Here is an 18,742-nt window from a genome sequence, read left to right on the forward strand (position 1 = left end):
AAGTCTCAAGACAATGAACGGGAAGCTGACACAAAGCTTGAGAGAAACCGCAATAGGCAGATGGAATAATTGGGGATATTTCTTCAGTGAATCTCACCTCAACCATGCCACAAAGTGCCAGGAATCTGATAGCAAAGCCCAGTGTTCAATATTCTTGACTTGCCGTTTTCTGAAGAAAAACCACAGGCATGGTTGAAGGCTCTCTTTCTTCATATTTCAAATAGCATATCTTTAAATTTTCATCTTACAGGGATTTAGTGAGGATGATTTACTAACAATCCCTGGTATATCTTATCTCAAGAAGCACATCACATAAATGTTCCAGTAGTGTGATTATTTTTCCTTATATGGCTCATACAGCTGTACAGGAGACACTGAGAAAAATTCACTAAGGATCTAAGACTGTCAAACAAAATCAATAGCTAAAGTGATTGATGTATTAGTGGAAACAGGGATTTACATAGGAATATCAATATTGACTGGGTAAATGTCCTTTTCTATCTGGGTAAGTATCTAGAATTTTTTTTAAATGACAGGAATGCATCATCCAAACAAAATTTTTGTCTTGTTTCCGTGGGTCTATGGTGTCTTCAAATGATACCCAGACATGAAGTAGGTACTGTCAATATTTGCTGAGTGAAAGCATGACACTCTCATTCAAAAATGCAGCCAATCAATATACTTATTTAGAATGTGGTAGAAGACACAGATTACCTCCATTGGAAATCAGCTTTCTCCTTTCTCCTGACCTATCACCATTCGCTCCATTCCCACCACCTACTATCAAGATTTAAAGTTCAGAAAATTTTCATTTTATGACACTAGAGCATGGTTTTGACTTTAGTCTCCTTTAGTACATGGAGGAAAGAGCGTTGGGATAAAAAAAGCAAGTGAGGGTCCCCAGGCACGGTATCTATAACTGACAGAACTAGATCCTCTTGTGTAATGGCCATTTGTCCATTACAAGAAGCAGGAAAAGCTCATAATTTTCAACTTGGTTCATTCATCTAGGGTCACACTGCACTGAGAGCACTATGCATGTTACTGCGCTTTTTTCATTGAAGATCGTTTTCAAATGTTCCTATTTTTAGTTGCACAGTTAATTTTATTCATACTTTGCTCTTAGAGATGATGTTCTTTGTATACACTGCATAATAAGCCAGCTCTTCCTTGACCAAGGTTGATATGAGTTTGCTCTCTAGCAGGGATTTGATCTCATAAAATTATGGAGTAATCACTTTTATTATTAAGCTACCATTCTCCCACATTTTTTTAAAAAGCAGATGTTACCCTGTGTAAAGTATTAAGTCTGAGGTAAAAGCATAACTGCATAGTCAATCATTTACAAGTTTAAATAGCTTACTTTCACAGTGCCTTTTTTTCTAAAGTTACGGGAGTTGAGAAACACTCAGGTGACTATTTTTCTGGTGTTTTTTTCTTTTTTCACAATAAAACTAGAGTCCAAACACTGAGGAGCATACTGGGTATGAAGGAAATTCAGAAAAGAAAATTGGATGCTAAATATTAGGGCAAACTCTCCTAAAGACGTAATAGCATTTTAGTAACCTTAACATGAAAATAATGAGTTACTGGTAAGTTTTGTCAATCTCAATTTCTTTTTCCCTCTGCCTTAAGAACTTTTCATAACTAATATTTATCTCTTCATGTCCCCTAAGACCTCAGGATATATCACTTTGGCAGTGATAAGCAAGGGATATTAGAACACATAATTAATTTGTTGTTTTAAAAGACTGGAGCATAGCGCAATGATACTGAACAAATGCTGTGGTAATGCATTAAAATCCACTGTTTTTACCTTGTGTCATTAACAAACATGCTCATTCAAAATGTCAGAATATTAGAGCTTCCTTTTTATGATTTTTAAGTATGAGATTAGAAATATAAAATGTGTATTCAGCTGCTATTTTTAATTCCTTAATTCAAAAATTGAATAAGCATGTTTACCTAATTTATAAGGTTTTTTTTAACCATTTATGGCCCTCCTGTTTTTTGAGCTAGAAATAAAACGGCCCCAGGGACTGAACAGAGAAGTGGAATTTTTAAAACAACAGAAAGATGAGAAAAGGTAGCACAACTAGTAGTAGTACTCTAGTAGCCAATGACCTTAGAATATTCTGTCAATAGACTTCTTGGGATTTAATGGCTAGTGTAAGTTTAAGTGTCTGTATCAATACTTAATAATAATAATAATAGTAGTCGTAGTAACTTGCCAACCCTCAAGGAGTGGAAGAAAAATCCTAGTTTATCTGGCTCACTACCAAAATGATATCACTCTTGATAATAATGAATTATTTGTCTACCTGGGGTCCTAACAGAATTAAGGATAGGATAAATTCTCAATTCTAGAGCTCATCCGGAAGTTCATGGCTTTCAAAATCTGCTGAAATTTTTCTTTCTCTTAACAAAATTTCTCTTCACACAAAGATTTGATTTAGCTCCAATCCTAAGGACACAAATAAACACCCTAATCCAGAGGTTCTCAAACTTCTTCAATTCATGATACTCTTAGCACCTCAGTAGTTTTTTACAGCACCTCACTGGCCAAAAGAAATAACTACCAGTGGCAATTCTTAAGAATTTAGTTCAAATGATTTAATAAGGTTTTGCCTCCACAATTGAGCGCTCGTTGAGTCCTGCACAACTTCTCACTCCGGAATGAGCCTGGATGTTCTGCCTCCCTCACTTCCTGGTCCACGCTGATTTTTGTGCATTGCTTGCTTCTTATCACAGCAATGGTCAATAACCCAGTTTTGCAAAGATATGGTGTCATGGAAAGAAAAGGAATGATCTAAAGTTGAAACTGGGAACTATGTCAAGCTATTAGTTCTCCAGGTGACTGACAGATGTTTCTGCGTTTAAATTTTCCCTGAAAATTTAAAATACCTCTGGAACCCGTGTGAGTTCCCTGTGGTGGTCCAGGGTACCTCAGCACATGTCCTGGCCCTAGTTTCATTACTCTTAAACCATTGAGTGAGGGGTGAGGACACTCCCTCAGTTGGGAAAACTCAGGAATTGAGGAAGGAATTATTTGACCACAGCACCTTTCTGTGTTTACATGATGGTAGAGGACTTTCAAATGGCAGATCAAGGTTAGAAAAGAGACAGATGCTCATCAGTGCTAATAAGATCTAAAAATATAGTTAGGTGGGGTTACAGACTTTTCATGTAGATCCAGTGAGGACTAGAACCTTTGTGGTGCAACATTTCTTTTTATTTTCAGAGATGCCTTAGTAAGACTAATGAAGAATAATGTAACCTGTAATAGAATTGATGAATAGGTACATAAGCAATCATTCTTCCTTTTTCAAACTCAGGACTAGAGGCAATACCACCTTCTACCCCATAGTCATAGGAAGAGGCCAGGAACAGCTACAACCGAAAACTCACAAAGGCTCAAGAGGTGGTGAGGGACTTCCTAACTGCTAAAGAAAGGGTAGAAATTTGAGTTGGGGATGGGGGATAGTGTTTCCTAGCTGAAAGAATGCCCACATGGGGCACCCCAAAGCCTTGATAAATGAGGTCCTATACTTCTGTATGGTGACGGGGACTAATTAGCTAGACTGCCAAGTGTGCCCCAGTTTTCTATGCTACATTGGGTCCGCTCACTTCCTCTTCACTGCCCCTTCCACACCCTCCCCCGTATATATCAGTATGTAGATATGAGTAAAGAGCAACTTGGATCATCTTTGGATTCTCTGTGTTAGTGTTTATTCAGCAGAAGACGGAGACTAGAGGTCCATTATCCAGATGAATTGAAACGTGTTTTTAACTGATGTGGTTTGACATGCAGTTTGTATTCAATAAACTCAGTTTTATGATTAAATTCTATTTGTTTTGTTACTGATAATTCTCCTGTTAATTTTTCCAGGGACTTGAATCTATGTATTTGTAAATACAAATAACATATCATTGAATGAAGTGCAGCAACAGAAGTAACTGTTGTCCAGAAGTTAAAATAGTTTTAAATGCATTCTGAAGAATTTAAGAGGGAAAAAACCCTGCACATATTTAATGTAATTATCCATCTATTCTGTAATTTTCTTCATGTTTCTTCATGACAGCACTTGGGCAACCTTCTGTTATCTAGTTGTTTCTACTCTTATAAAATACTTTTTTACTCTTAATGATAGCTTTTTTTTAAAAAATAATAATTCTTCTTTATAAATGTATTTATTTATTTTTGGCTGTGTTGGGTCTTCGTTTCTGTGTGAGGGCTTTCTCTAGTTGCGGTGAGAGGGGGCTACTCTTCATCGTGGTGCGCGGGCCTCTCACTGTCGCGGCCTCTATTGCTGCGGAGCACAGACTCCAGACGCGCAGGCTCAGTGGTTGTGGCTCACAGGCCCAGTGGCATGTGGGATCTTCCCAGACCAGGGCTCGAACCCGTGTCCCCTGCATTGGCAGGCAGATTCTCAACCACTGCACCACCAGGGAAGCCCTTAATGATAGTTTAAGTTTACTTTTCATGTATTTATTTCTTTACTGTACTCACGCTAATCATTATTTCTATTTCTTATTATTCTTAAGAATTAAGTTGCTTCTCGGGATTACCTTTAACAAACTATGTAACAGCCTTCTGAGCAGAGGCTGCCAGGAACTTCTCTTCTGCCTTGTACAAGCTAATTTTTTTAGATGCTGAGTTTAGCCTAGTTCTATAGACTTGAGTCAGCTGCGTATTTTCCAAGAGTCGGTTGCATATTTTCTTTATTACTTCTCTGACCAATGTGAGCTTGTATCTTCTTTCATTCTTAAACTATAAGTGGAAACTAAATTTTCATAGTGCCAAGTCATTCATTTGATCAATTGGATTTGGTGAACAGGTACTTCTGTTTCTCAGCAGTTTTGCCACAATAGTTCACAGCACTTTATGGCATTTGCAAATAATGTTCTCGTAGAAACGATCGAAATGTGTGTTGTGTTTTTCAAGAAGTTTAAGCTCTCAGGCCCTTGGGTCTCTCATCTGTAAAACAGCATAATAATATCCCTCTGCATAGGACTGTGGAAAGTATCAAATGAGATTACAGATGTGAAATACTTAGAAGAATGAAGAGTGATGCAACGTATGCTGTGATTATTATTACTACCATTATTAGTCTTATTTTCTTCTTGTGCCTCAGCTATTTAATCAGTATCTATTTATAGAAGATAAGATAATGCCATCCTGTCTTATAGGAGGTAATTATCTTCCTTCTCTCTTTACCAACAAATTAAACAATTATATTTCAACTTAAAAGAGCATTTAATGGTTTTCCAAAACACTTCATTCAAATAGATAATCACAAACTTTCATTGCTACTGTTTGTATTTGAAATTTCTAAGGGATTTTCTCAATAGTTTAGAAAACTAACTAGAACAGTTAAGTATAAAATCATCAAAAGTGATTAAAATATATAATAATGTCATTCTCTATAAAGTGTAGTTCAATTAAAGACACCGAACAATCTTCCCAGCATTATCATGAACTAGGTAAGAAAATGGAGGTTTACATATGGCCACATGTGAAGTCAAATGAAGAGAAAGGATAACACTTTATCTGTAGATGGAATGTATAGTATCAGATTGAAGACTGAAGTGGTAGTTATTTATTCTATTCACCTTGCTTCTCATAGAAACATCTCCCTAGTAGAAAGAATGCTTTTCAGGAGTCAGTTACTGTCAAAGGAAAACCGTAGAGCTGCAATATAAATACCCAGGGGGAATGAGAAAGCTGAACATGTCAAGACATTATTTTTCAACAAAATATAGAGTTGCATCACGGTCTAATTAGATTTGTCACTCTTATGTGAGTCCAATCAGATAAAGGAACTCTTGAATAGGTAGAGGGGAAAATGAGGTCATCCTCGTAAGTTTACTTTGGAAAGAAAAGCACTATTTAGCTGTTAAATATTGTAGCCTTTTCATAAAATGCACGGATACACACTGGTATCCAAAAATCAATTTGCTATAATTTTAGAAAATATCAATAGAATACATAACTATGTAAAACAGAGTCTACTAAGTCACTGTGAGTTTGTCCCTGGCCTCTATCAAAAGCTCAGTTATTTCACATTTGATGAAGTTGGAGGAGATGACTTTCAACCTGGTCATTCATCCATTCAACATTATATATAATTATCTATAGGGCTTTTCAGCATTTTTCTTTTCTACTCACCCCTATTCTGTTCTCTTTTTATAATTGCAGTGTGGCTCTATTAAGCTTTTTCCCCGTTCTCAAGCTGCCCCATCATTCTTTCCTTTAGTCGTCGATGGCTACACTTTCTTTTTCCTTTTTGCTTTAATTGAAGTGTAGTTGACTTACAATGCTGTGCCAATGTCTTCTGTACACCAGAGTGACTCAGTTATCCACATATATACGTTCTTTTTTTATATACTTTCTACTTGCATGAAAAAGTAGAGATCATAAGCCATCAATTCTCTAAACATTTCAGCCATCCATCTCCAAATTTATATCTCCCCCTTTCACTTCTTTTTTTCATTGTTAGAAAGAATGCAGTACTTGTCTCTACTACTTTTTCAAGGTTAGTCCCTTTACTTAGGCTCATGATCATATGTTCATCAGCAGCTACAACTCCATACTTAACCTCTGCGTCCCTCAGCTTAAGTGTTCTGAATTCAAAAAAATTTCCCTTGAACCTAATTCTCCCTCAAGCAGCTTTAGTTTTTCTTTTCCTCTTTAACTCACTAACCTTTTAAAGAGATGGCTGCACTTGCTGCTGTCTCTACTTTCAATTCACTCCTTCACTAATTCTTCTATTACCCCACTAAGATGCTTCTCCCACTTCATCCCAAATCGAGTCATTACAGAAGGGAATTGGTTCTCCTAATTTCCCCTCACCCTCTGCACTGTTGTTTCTGCTCTCTGTCCTTGTCCTTTAATTGTTGTCTTGTTTCTCCTAGAGTTCTGGCCTCAACGTGTAAAAGCCAAATTCATTATGTCATTATGTTGTCCACTCTATCCTGTGTTCCCATGTCAACATCACCATTCATTTACTTGTTCGGGGTCAAAACGTCAACATTCTCTCTGATTCTCCTTGCCCACTGGCTATCCCCCAACATGCACACGCGTGCGCACGCGCACACACACACACACACACACACACACACACACACACCATTCTGTAAGCCTATTGCTTCTTGCATCTGGACTAACCTCATCCTACCCCCACTCCCTTGACCTGGGCGTCCATCATATTCAGCCTGCTTTGCTTCTATGAATTTCAACATGATCTATTTCCCTGTAATCACTTCATTCTATACAATCATTCAACAATAGAGTAATCAGAAGCAATAAAAACAAGAATGCGATCACGTGATCCCAGCTAAAAACCTGTGGCTCTGAGGTCCCATACACCGTATTCCAACCTTCTTTTTCTCCTGCCACATTTCCCTACTCACACCAACCAGTCATTCTTTAACTGAGCCATGACTTCCCTCGCCCCACATTATCTAAATGTTGCCCCCTTCACCTGACTATCCCTGGCTGGCAAACTCTCCTTCTCTTCTCCTTTTCTCTCATAAATGCCTCAAGGATGGTGCTCACCAGATTTTATTCCAAAGGTCTAAAATGTCAGCCCTTTTGCCCTGCCTCTCCCCCTACCCCCACGCAGATGGGGAGCTTTAAACACACCATAGCTTTTCAGTAAGTATTTTTATTACGTATGAATGAATAAACAAATGTCTTAATTTTCAAACCTAAGAATGGGAAAAGGAAGTTGTTTTGTAGTGAAGGAGAGTGGACGCCATCAATACAATGAATTAATGCTGAATATGTACTAATTAGTGAGTGTGAAGGAACAGTTGAACGGGAAAGTCTAAACTTCCAGAAGGCAATTAGGGGCTCTGGATCTGGAGCTCAACTGAGGTTGCAGGGCCAGAGATACTGAGCAGTAAGTCATCTGATGAAGGCTGATAGTCGAACATACATACAAAAGAGTTTTCTAAAGCAGAGCCCAGAGGGTCGGGCTATACTTTGGGGAAATATGTTAAGGGGTGATAAGAGAAGCTGGTGAAGAAGAGGTCTGTGAGCAGTAGGGAAGAGAGCACACAACAGTGATGGCAGCTAGGAGATGAAACGCACCTTGTATTTCCTTTAATAACTGGCACCATGCCTTCTGCTTTATGGGTGGCCAATAAACATTACTTGAATTCATGGATTTTCAGAGGTCAGTATGATTTGAAGATAGATTTCAGAATATTAAGGCAACAACAACATATAAGGAAATATAAAGAATAGATGTAGATCTTGAGGTGGGCTTGGAAGGATGGGCAGAGATATGATTCTGCAGAAGTTTTATTACCAAAAACAACAGATAAAAAAGGAGAGTAGATTGGGTAGTTTTTGAAAGATGGTGGAGACCTGTGCATAGAGGTAGGTGATGAGATGCTTTTACCTGTAGACCACAAGGACAGAAATTAGGACTTACATACTGTCTTTTTCACTAATTATTTGATCTAAAACCTGTCATTTCATACGATTATTAGTTATCTGAGACAAGAACTCTGTCTTAGAGTTTTTTTCTCTCTCCTGCAGTTCTCAAAGACAGTTACACAATGTGAATTTCATAATTCAGAATTTGAATCAAAGTGAATGTACTTTAGCTGCTCATTCCTAGGGAGAAGACAATGTTGTCATTTTATAACCATTAATAAATGGCAACTAAGAGCCATAGGTTGGGAAGTGAGTAAAGCATAATTCCATTTCTAGAATCCCATAGAGACCTATTAAGATACCTTGATGATCTGTTAGAATACCAAGAATAACAGTAGACCCTCGGGAATCACACACAGTTCCTCTAAGATGTACTGCAACCTGTGCTGAGTTTTTGAGATGGTGTCATGAGAAGATGGTGATGTTATCAGACAAATGCCTAGATGCAGAGGAGGAAAGCAGACACTAACTCTACACAGAGGCAGAGTGACCACCAATGACAGTGCAGGTATTGAGTGAGAGTTAGATCCTATTTAGAAGCCTCCAGAAACTAGGAAACTAATGAACACTACAGTAAGCACAAGAAAATGAGCTAATGATGGTATATGATCCGCGAATCTGCTTATCAGTTTTAATTACTTTCCAAGCTGTGGCATGTCTAAAATGATATTCAAGTCTGTCTAATGTTTTCTGTACTTGCCTCCCGTGATTAATATTCCCAAAATGGTTTAATTTAGGCAAACCTTCACAAAGATTTCAAATGAACTGGCAAACCAGGGCTAACATCTGCACAGTACGTCAATGGACATATATTCAAAGGGCTATATGTGCTAATATCACAGGGACTTGCAAACTGAGTTTAAAGCCTGTCAAAATATTCGAAAATATTCACATGGCTGGGTAGCTAAACTCAGGCCCTACAGGAATATAAGCTAAAGTTTTAAGTGTAAATGTCTCCATTGCAAATTTAATTCTCTCTTTTCCCAGACAATGTATTCTCTGGGAAAATAAATGTTTCTTATCAAGAGTGACAGATTCAATCTACCATTTATCTTCAACTTGTATAATTTTATCCACCATCCTTTTTAAATTAGAGAAAGATGCAGTTAAACAAATATCATTGGTTTTATCAACTCTAGAGGGAAATTTACTTGATTTTTCTCTAAGCACGCCCTCTTCTCTTTGCTCCCCATCACACTTACATGTCACTGGCAATGGAGGAGTTCCGGGACATAGACTTTGGTGAGAGGTCATAATCACTGTCGGATCGATACAGAAAGGACTCCCGGCGTTGACTGTGGACAAAGTTTGCTTGGAGAATTAGCCCAGATCCCGGGCTGGTCATGGGATCCAAGGGACTCCGTCCAGAAGATGTGCCATTGTCCACATCGAAGCTGTCAATTAAGGAGAAAGAATGACATTGCTGTGAATTATTTGTTAATAGTTTAGTAAAGGGAGACTTCAGTTTAGGAACTGACAATAGGAAAACTTACAGCTGATTCCTGCTGTCAAAAAAAAATGGTAATACCAAAATACACAAAAGAAAAAAAACACACTGACTTCATATACTTGTCTTCCTACACCTTTGAGTACCTCTGTTAACTGACCAAATACAAAATATATAGGTCTCTCTGAACTCAGTTTCAGTTTAAAAGGAGCCATTCTGCAAAGACTAGCTCTCCTAAGTACAGAATTCCTTTTACATAGTAATTCACTAAATATTTGGGTTCAGTTCAACAAGTGCCCATTACATGCCTAATATCCTTGATTCCCCAAACCTGGGCTTCTCCACTCCCACCTACACCTACCCAATCACTAATTTCTATTGTGGCCACTTCCCTCCATCCCCACTGCCAGTATACTAAGTTCAGGATTCTGTCAACTGTCACCTACATTATTATAAGAGCCTTTAAATTAGTCTCTTGAATCCATTTTCCACCTTGTATGATTCTTCTTAAAATCTAAACCTGACTGTGTAATTCATCAGTTCAAAACCTTACAGTGGCTCACTGTTGTCCTCAAGATAAAGTTCACATTTCTTGGCTGAACTGACAGAGTCTTAAGCATCTGTTCTCAATGACAACAAACCCTTTTCCCAACCTCGATATGCAATGCTTTTCCATCGGGAACTTCATGCTCCCCTCATATTGAACCACCACCTACTTGTATCAGGCTCTCACTACCTAACCTTCTGCTCCCCAATTTCTCAACCCTCCAATCTCCTGCCTAATTGTTATTTATCCTTGAGGACTTAGCCTTCATCTGAAATGCTGCCCTGATACCCCAGAGCTTCATGAGATGCCCTTTCTCTGTGTTCCCAAGACTCTTTCCCACTCCCCACGGATAGCGTTTACAATGAGATGGAAATAATTACCACTTGATCTCCATTCCTAGACTGTGAGCTCTCTGAGAATGGAGATTCTGGGTGTTCTAAGCACTTCATGGTGGCACTTCAGAAAATTTTTACTAAGTGGTTTGAATTAATGATCAAATGAATGAAAGGCATGATGCTTGGCAATACAGCTTTTAGAGTTTGGGGGAAAAAAAGAACCATACATGCCATTCTTAACATCACAGTCTTTACAATCTAGATAAGCTTTCTACAAAGAGTTTTTCTAGTCTAGCATCAACCAGTAGTAAAACAAAGTCAACTCTCATGTGTTCTTATAAGAGGAGGGTGATAGCTCAGGATAGCTCAGCAAGTATGTGGTTTAAAAAATTGTTGAATGAATAAACAAATGAATTCAAGTTCAGTTGTTAGCAACGTTTTTCCCATTAGAACCTTTATCCAAACTATCAACTGGCTACTTTTAAAATATTCTTTTACTTTTTCTACTGGAGTTATTAATAAATAGTGTTATGACCCAAAGATTGGAGGCCAAACTGGAAGAATTATCCAGGGGCTTGATGTTTCATGAATCACCTATGAATCTATGACCAAAGTAGAACATTAACTCCAAATCAATCCGTCTAGTAAAAAAAATAAAGGAAAAACTCATAATCTAGCTTAGCCAGTCGTAAACATGTTTTTCAATTTAAAATTTTCTTAGAATTTTGTCACTTTACAGATATATTCATTTGGTCCTTACAGGACATTGAGAGATTATCTACTTGAGCAGATTCATTTTACAGACAAGGATACCAGCTCCTAGAAAGGTTAATTGACCAAAGTTACTGAGCTAACTGGATTTAATTATCTACTATTCCTGAAGTTCTCCCAGCTGTAATGCATAATCCTGTAAACCACAAAAGTGTGTCAGCAACTATGACACCCAAACAGGGACATCTGTTTCTTGCGGACAGATACTTCATGCATCTGGGACTTTAACAATCCTGAGAAAGGCCAAAGGGAAGGGACCTCTAATCATTAAAGAGGCTTATTCAGGATCTCTGGCAGGCTCTTCTTGGATATGCTTAACTCAATAAGCATTTATTAAGTACCTACCATAAGCACATTGAGGTACAAAAATAAAGGAGATGAGATTAATCCAAGCTGGGATATCTGAGAAATCTTCGTGGAAAAGTAGTATTTAAAGAGGGCTTTTGAAGGCATCCAGTATACAGTTGAAAGACATAAAAGACCTCTGCATAGGGAGAGGATAGGGGTGATTTCTGCTCTAAGGAGATAGTGATGGCCGCTCTTCAGTATGAGGAGGTCTTAATGTAAACACATAAAAAATGTTTATGTTGATTCCCCTCCAATATCAAAATGTTCTTACTGTTTTAAAAAATAAAATATGGTATCCTTTTCATGCTATGCAGAAACAGAAATATAGGAGATACAGGAGTACGATTTTTGGCTTAGTTTTTCTCAGTTCAGTTGAGGAAATACCAATATTACCCCCAAGTCAGAAATTTGCATTTTTTTATTATTATAATCTTTCCAATTAAATTAAGCAAGTCTTGACTTAACAAAAAAAATTCTCCACTATCAGTTTTGGAACAAATACTGATAAGTATCTTAAAATATTTAACAGTTTTTGCGGTAGTATTACCTATTAAAACCAAACAGTTATTAGTAGGTCATAAAGTGCTTGATATGGGAGTATATGGGCTTTGATACTTTTCTTTGCAGGTTGTAATATAACAATTTGGCCATTGGATGGAGATCACTTTCTTGAGAAAAATCTATTGTAAATAAAGGCCAAAACTATCTATTTCTTAAAGACTCATGAAAACAACCTCTTAAATATTATCCAAAAAATAAAACCTCAAAATTTACAGGAAGGGATTACCAAATATTGATGAAAATATATTAGCCTAAGAAATATTAGTATTAGCTTTACAAACAGATTGAGAATGATCTAAAAAATGGTCGCTGATTTGTTATTAGACATTTATGCTTACTTAAAAAAATGAGCTCTTTTGTTCAAGTATTAGAACTAAGGGTCTTTTCTTGGGAGAGATTAGGTTGGGAACACTTCAAGGCAGTACTTCATTCGGTGGATAGTATATTAACTGAGACTTTATTTAGCCTGAAAATATGGATGGCTTCAAATAAGCTGTTCATTTTTGAAACGTAACTTTATAAACAGTCAATGTCATGGTATTATTAACAAGACAAGAAGGTGGTGAGGGGTAACCCTAACCTTAGACATTGGCACCAAAGAGATCAGTTGTGAATTTGCCTAAAACATTCTTTGGCAAACACTTTGATATAATGAATCCTCTTTTGACTCACTGCCAATTAGATGAAGCCCAAGTGTAAGATTAGCAGAAGTTTGGGAAAGTAAGTATAGATTTGGGGAGAGTAAGAATGTCTGAGTCTAATGATGATGGTGAGAATAATAATCATAATGATAATGATAATAAAGCATTTGGAACACTCTCCAAGCGCTAGGAATCGTGCTGTGTGCTTTATGTACGCTATCTCATTGAATCCCCACAATAACCCTTTGAAGTAGCCACTATATTTTCCATTTGACCAATGAGGAATCTGAGTCATAAAGAAGTGGCTCTATGTTAAGTCACATGTTCAAGGCCATACAGTTTGTCAGTGGGTTTTAAACTCAAACTGTCTGATTCCAGAGACTGGGAGAATGGCCCCTGTGTTTCTCTCTCCATTGCAAAGCCTCCTCTTATTCATTATAAAAATAGAACATCTCTTAGCTTCCTCACCAGGATAGAACTTCAAATGTTAACGTTCTGAACAACTTATGGATCACGTTTGCCAAGGCTAATTCTGAGCCTTGGTCTTTATATGACCCCCAATTTTGGAATTTTCCAAATCCTCTGTTTTTTCAGTTTTGAATACAACAGTAAGGTGCAAAACAGCCTCTGCTGAAACCTTTTGGGTGGGTTTCGTTACAGAGTTTTAGAGTTCATTTGGAATAAGGAAGGATGGTGAGTCTGCAGAAGGTCTTAGCAAATGAAACTAAGCGAGATGCTCCATTGTCCCACATGTTTGCTGTCCTTAATGCAGTTCAATGATGTATATGTTCCCTGACAGAGTTGGCTTTTACCAAGAAGTCGTTAGTGGAAAAGCAGCAATGCAGCTGTGCATGGTCCCCAGTTGGGGGCGGTAAAGAGTAATGGCCCTGCCAGCCTGTTGCAATTAGAACTACTGAAGGCTGTGTGCATCTAGCACTACTCTGGACCATTCACTCCACTCAGGACCCTTTAAAAACCAAAGAGAAAACAAGCAAACTGACCAACCAACCAAACTGCTCCCCAGCTCTCTACACTGTTCCAAATCAGTAGAATTACTGGACTACCTGTCATGATCCACCTTCCATTCAGCCTCTTCCACTGCTCCCACACTTCGTGTCTACTGACCTTGTAATCATCTGTCCGCTTGGGATCATTTCTCAGTTTTTTGGCCTGATGCTAGACCCTGCTTCTCTGGTTTACATATTTTGCATCCCTTCTTGCCCATGATGTGGACTCTCTCCTGAGCCGTGATCCTGCTATTATCCCGGGTGAACAGCTCATCTCATGTCACCTGGCCATCAGGACCTTACACTCAACATTGACCCCCAGTGTGGAGTTTGATGAAGGTGAGACACATGAGGACTCCAGTGGAGCAGCTACGGGAAGCCCCGATCAACAGAGGTCCCGTTATCAAAGCATCTGTGAAGAGCTCCCACAGGGAAGACCCTGGAGAGAACGAGCAGCTGCTGAACGCTGGAGGGGACCCTAGAAGGCTCTATTCAAGTCGGGAGCATCTGAGAGCTGCTTCTGTTGCTATGTATTAACAATGGTGCATTGACAACAGAGATCTTCCCGCTGGGAGATGGGGAGATACCAAAAATATTCCAAAGACATTCACTTGGGAATTAGAAAACGTCTAAATTTCATATCTTGGTTCTGCCACCTTCTAGTTGCATGCTCTTGGGCAGTTACTGTACCGTTCTAAGCTTCCATTCCCTGATAAGGACAATTACAGTATCTAGTTCTAGGGCAATTATCAGGCCCTATATAATATTTGGAAAGCATTTAGCACACTGCCTGGCAGCCAGCACATTCCATATACTTAGCAGCTATTGTTGTTTTTACTATTATTACCCTTTTTCTTTAAGGGGTACTTTCCATCCAGATTTTTCCTGAGCACACTACCTTGGGAAGAACCTACAGGGAGAGATGGGAGAGAGAGGGAACTGAGGGCTGGTCAGCCAAAGCACCAGAATCAACCTTGGCAATCAATGAGGTGACAGGTGCTAGAGCCAGATTGCTCTTACGGCTTGAGCTGCTTTTACAACTTAGTTGCTGTCTCCACTCCACTCCATCATTCCAGTGTGATAACACCCGGGGAGAGAGTAGAGACTGTTGATTTTTCTCTAGATATTCCTCACCGAGGAGAAAGAACAATTTCCTGCTAGGAACATGGAAGGCATGGAGATCCCAACAACCTGGGTGGGGTTCTGGTGGAATAGAATGAGCAGAAACGGTCCTTCCGACCTCAGGCCTCCAGCCACTGGGTCTAGCTTGGTACCGGTACTTGAGACACAACTACAGTGCTGTTTATTTTCCTATACCTGACTCCGCTGTATATATGGTAGCCCATGCTGTTGGCTGTATGACGGAATCCATTTTGGTGCTTTACCACTCAGGACGAGGGTATGGTTCGCCCTCAAGCTTAATGAAGTGTAAGCAAGTTGGAAAATTATTTCAAAAATATTTTTTCTCATTTTTTTCACCGGAAGATGGCGTAAGAGTAAGACGCGGAGATCACCTTCCTCCCCACAGATACATCAGAAATACATCTACACGTGTAACAACTCCTACAGAACACCTACTGAACGCTGGCAGAAGACCTCAGACCTCCCAAAAGGCAAGAAAGTCCCCACGTACCTGGGTAGGGCAAAAGAGGAAAGAAAAACAGAGACAAAAGGATAGGAACGGACCTGCACCAGCTGGAGGGAGCTGTGAAGGAGGAAAACTGTCCACACACTAGGAAGCCCCTTCGCGGGCAGAGACTGCGGGTGGCGGAGGGGGAAAGCTTCGGAGCCGCGGGGGAGAGCACAGCAACATGGGTGCGGAGGCCAAAGCGGAGAGATTCCCGCACAGAGGATCAGGGCTGACCGGCACTCACCAGTCCGAGAGGCTTGTCTGCTCCCCCGCCGGGGCTGGCGGGGCTGCGAGCTGAGGCTCGGGCTTCGGTCGGAGTGCAGGGAGAGGACTGGGGTTGGCGGCATGAACACTACCTGCAGGGGGTCAGTGCACCACGGCTAGCCTGGAGGGAGTCCGGGGAAAAGTCTGGACCTGCCGAAGAGGCAAGAGACCTTTTCTTCCCTGGTGCACGACGAGAGGGGATTAAGAGCGCTGCTTAATCAAGCTCCAGAGACGGGTGCGAGCCGCGGCTAAAAGCGCGGACCCCAGAGACGGGCATGAGACGCTAAGGCTGCTGCTGCCGCCACCAAGAAGCCTGTGTGCGGGCACAGGTCACTATCCACACCGCCCTTCCGGGGAGCCTGTGCAGCCAGCCACTGCCAGGGTCCTGTTATCCAGGGACAACTTCCCCGGGAGAACGCACGGCGCGCCTCAGGCTGGTGCAACGTCACGCCGGCCTCTGCCGCAACGTCACGCTGCCTCTGCTGCCGCAGGCCCGCCCCACACTCCGTGCCCCGCCCTCCCCCACCCCCCCGGCCTGAGTGAGCCAGAGCCCCCGAATGAGTGGCTCCTTTAACCCCGTCCTGTCTGAACGAAGAACAGACGCCCTCCAGCGACCTACACGCAGAGGCGGGGCCAAATCCAAAGCTGAGCCCCTGGGAACTGTGCGAACAAAGAAAAGAAAGGGAAATCTCTTCCAGCAGCCTCAGAGGCAGGGGATTAAAGCTCCACAATCAACTTGATGCACCCTGCATCTGTGGAATACATGAATAGACAATGAATCATCCCAAATTGAGGAGGTGGACGTTGACAGCAAGATTTATGCTGTATAGCTTTGCTTCCACCATTTGTCCTAGGGTTCTATCCGTCCGTTTTTTAAAAAAAAATATTTTTTGCTTTCTTTTTGTAATAATTATTTTTTATTTTAATAACTATTATATTTTATATTACTTTATTTTATTTTACTTTATCTTCTTTCTTTCTTTCCTTCTTTCCTTCCTTCCCTCCTTCCTTCCTTCTTCCCTCCTACCTTTCTTTCTTTCTTTCATTCTTTCTTTCCTGCTACTTCTACTAATTCTTTCTTTCTACTTTTTCTCCCTTTTATTCTGAGCAGTGTGGATGAAAGGCTCTTGGTGCTGCAGCCATGAGTCAGTGCTGTGCCTCTGAGGTGGGAGAGCCAACTTCAGGACACTGGTCCACAAGAGACCTCCCAGCTCAACATAAAATCAAATGGTGAAAATCTCCCAGAGATCTCCACCTCAACACCAGCACCCAGCTTCACTCAACGACCAGCAAGCTACAGTGCTGGACATCCTATGCCAAACAACTAGCAAGACAGGAACACAAACCCACCCATTAGCAGAGAAGCTGCCTAAAATCATAATAAGTCCACAGACACCCCAAAACACACCACTAGACATGGACCTGCCCACCAGAAAGACAAGATCCAGCCTCATCCACCAGAACACAGGCACTAGTCCTCTCCAACAGGAAGCCTACACAACCCACTGAACCAACCTTAGCCACTGGGGACAGACACCAAAAACAATGGGAACTACGAACCTGCAGCCTGCAAAAAGGAGACCCCAAACACAGTAAGATAAGCAAAATGAGAAGACAGAAAAACACACAGCAGATGAAGGAGCAGGATAAAAACCCACCAGACATAACAAATGAAGAGGAAATAGGCAGTCTACCTGAAAAGGAATTCAGAATAATGATAGTAAAGATGATCCAAAATCTTGGAAATAGAATGGACAAAATGCAAGAAACATTTAACAAGGACCTAGAAGAAATAAAGATGAAACAAACAACGATGAACAGCACAATAAATGAAATTAAAAATACTCTAGATGGGATCAATAGCAGAATAACTGAGGCAGAAGAACAGATAAGTGACCTGGAAGATAAAATAGTGGAAATAACTACTGCAGAGCAGAATAAAGAAAAAAGAATGAAAAGAACTGAAGACAGTCTCAGAGACCTCTGGGACAACATTAAATGCACCAACATTTGAATTATAGGGGTTCCAGAAGAAGAAGAGAAAAAGAAAGGGACTGAGAAGATATTTGAAGAGATTATAGTTGAAAACTTCCCTAATATGGGAAAGGAAATAGTTAATCAAGTCCAGGAAGCACAGAGAGTCCCATACAGGGTAAATCCAAAGAGAAATACGCAAACACACATATTAATCAAACTGTCAAAAATTAAATACAAAAAAAAATATTAAAAGCAGCAAGGGGAAAACAACAAATAACACACAAGGGAATCTCCATAAGGTTAACAGCTGATCTTTCAGCAGAAACTCTGCAAGCCAGAAGGGACTGGCAGGACATATTTAAAGTAATGAAGGAGAAAAACCTGCAACCAAGATTACTCTACCCAGCAAGGATCTCATTCAGATTTGATGGAGAAATTAAAACCTTTACAGACAAGCAAAAGCTAAGAGAGTTCAGCACCACCAAACCAGATTTACAACAACTGCTAAAGGAACTTCTCTAGGCAAGAAACACAAGAGAAGGAAAAGACCTACAATAATGAACCCAAAACAATTAAGAAAATGGGAATAGGAACATACATATCGATAATTACCTTAAATGTAAATGGACTAAATGCTCCCACGAAAAGACACAAATTGGCTGAATGGATACAAAAACAAGACCCATATATTTGCTATCTACAAGAGACCCACTTCAGACCTAGAGACAAATACAGACTGAAAGTAAGGGGATGGAAAAAGATATTTCA

At 39.9% G+C, this 18,742-nt stretch overlaps 1 protein-coding gene across 4 annotated transcripts in view; it reads right to left on the minus strand.

The window, feature by feature from the left end:
* The window catches only part of PDE4D (phosphodiesterase 4D), an 867,194-nt gene that overhangs the window by 210,691 nt on the left and 637,761 nt on the right, over positions 1-18,742 (minus strand). For all 4 annotated transcript variants that reach the window (XM_065873344.1, XM_065873345.1, XM_065873346.1 and 1 more), the window contains exon 2: positions 9,649-9,840. In XM_065873344.1, coding sequence (XP_065729416.1) covers positions 9,649-9,840 — 192 coding nt within the window. The remainder of the gene's footprint in view (positions 1-9,648; positions 9,841-18,742) is intronic.

This window comes from Phocoena phocoena, chromosome 3 (assembly GCF_963924675.1).
Source record: "Phocoena phocoena chromosome 3, mPhoPho1.1, whole genome shotgun sequence".
Taxonomy (NCBI): Eukaryota; Metazoa; Chordata; class Mammalia; order Artiodactyla; family Phocoenidae; genus Phocoena; species Phocoena phocoena.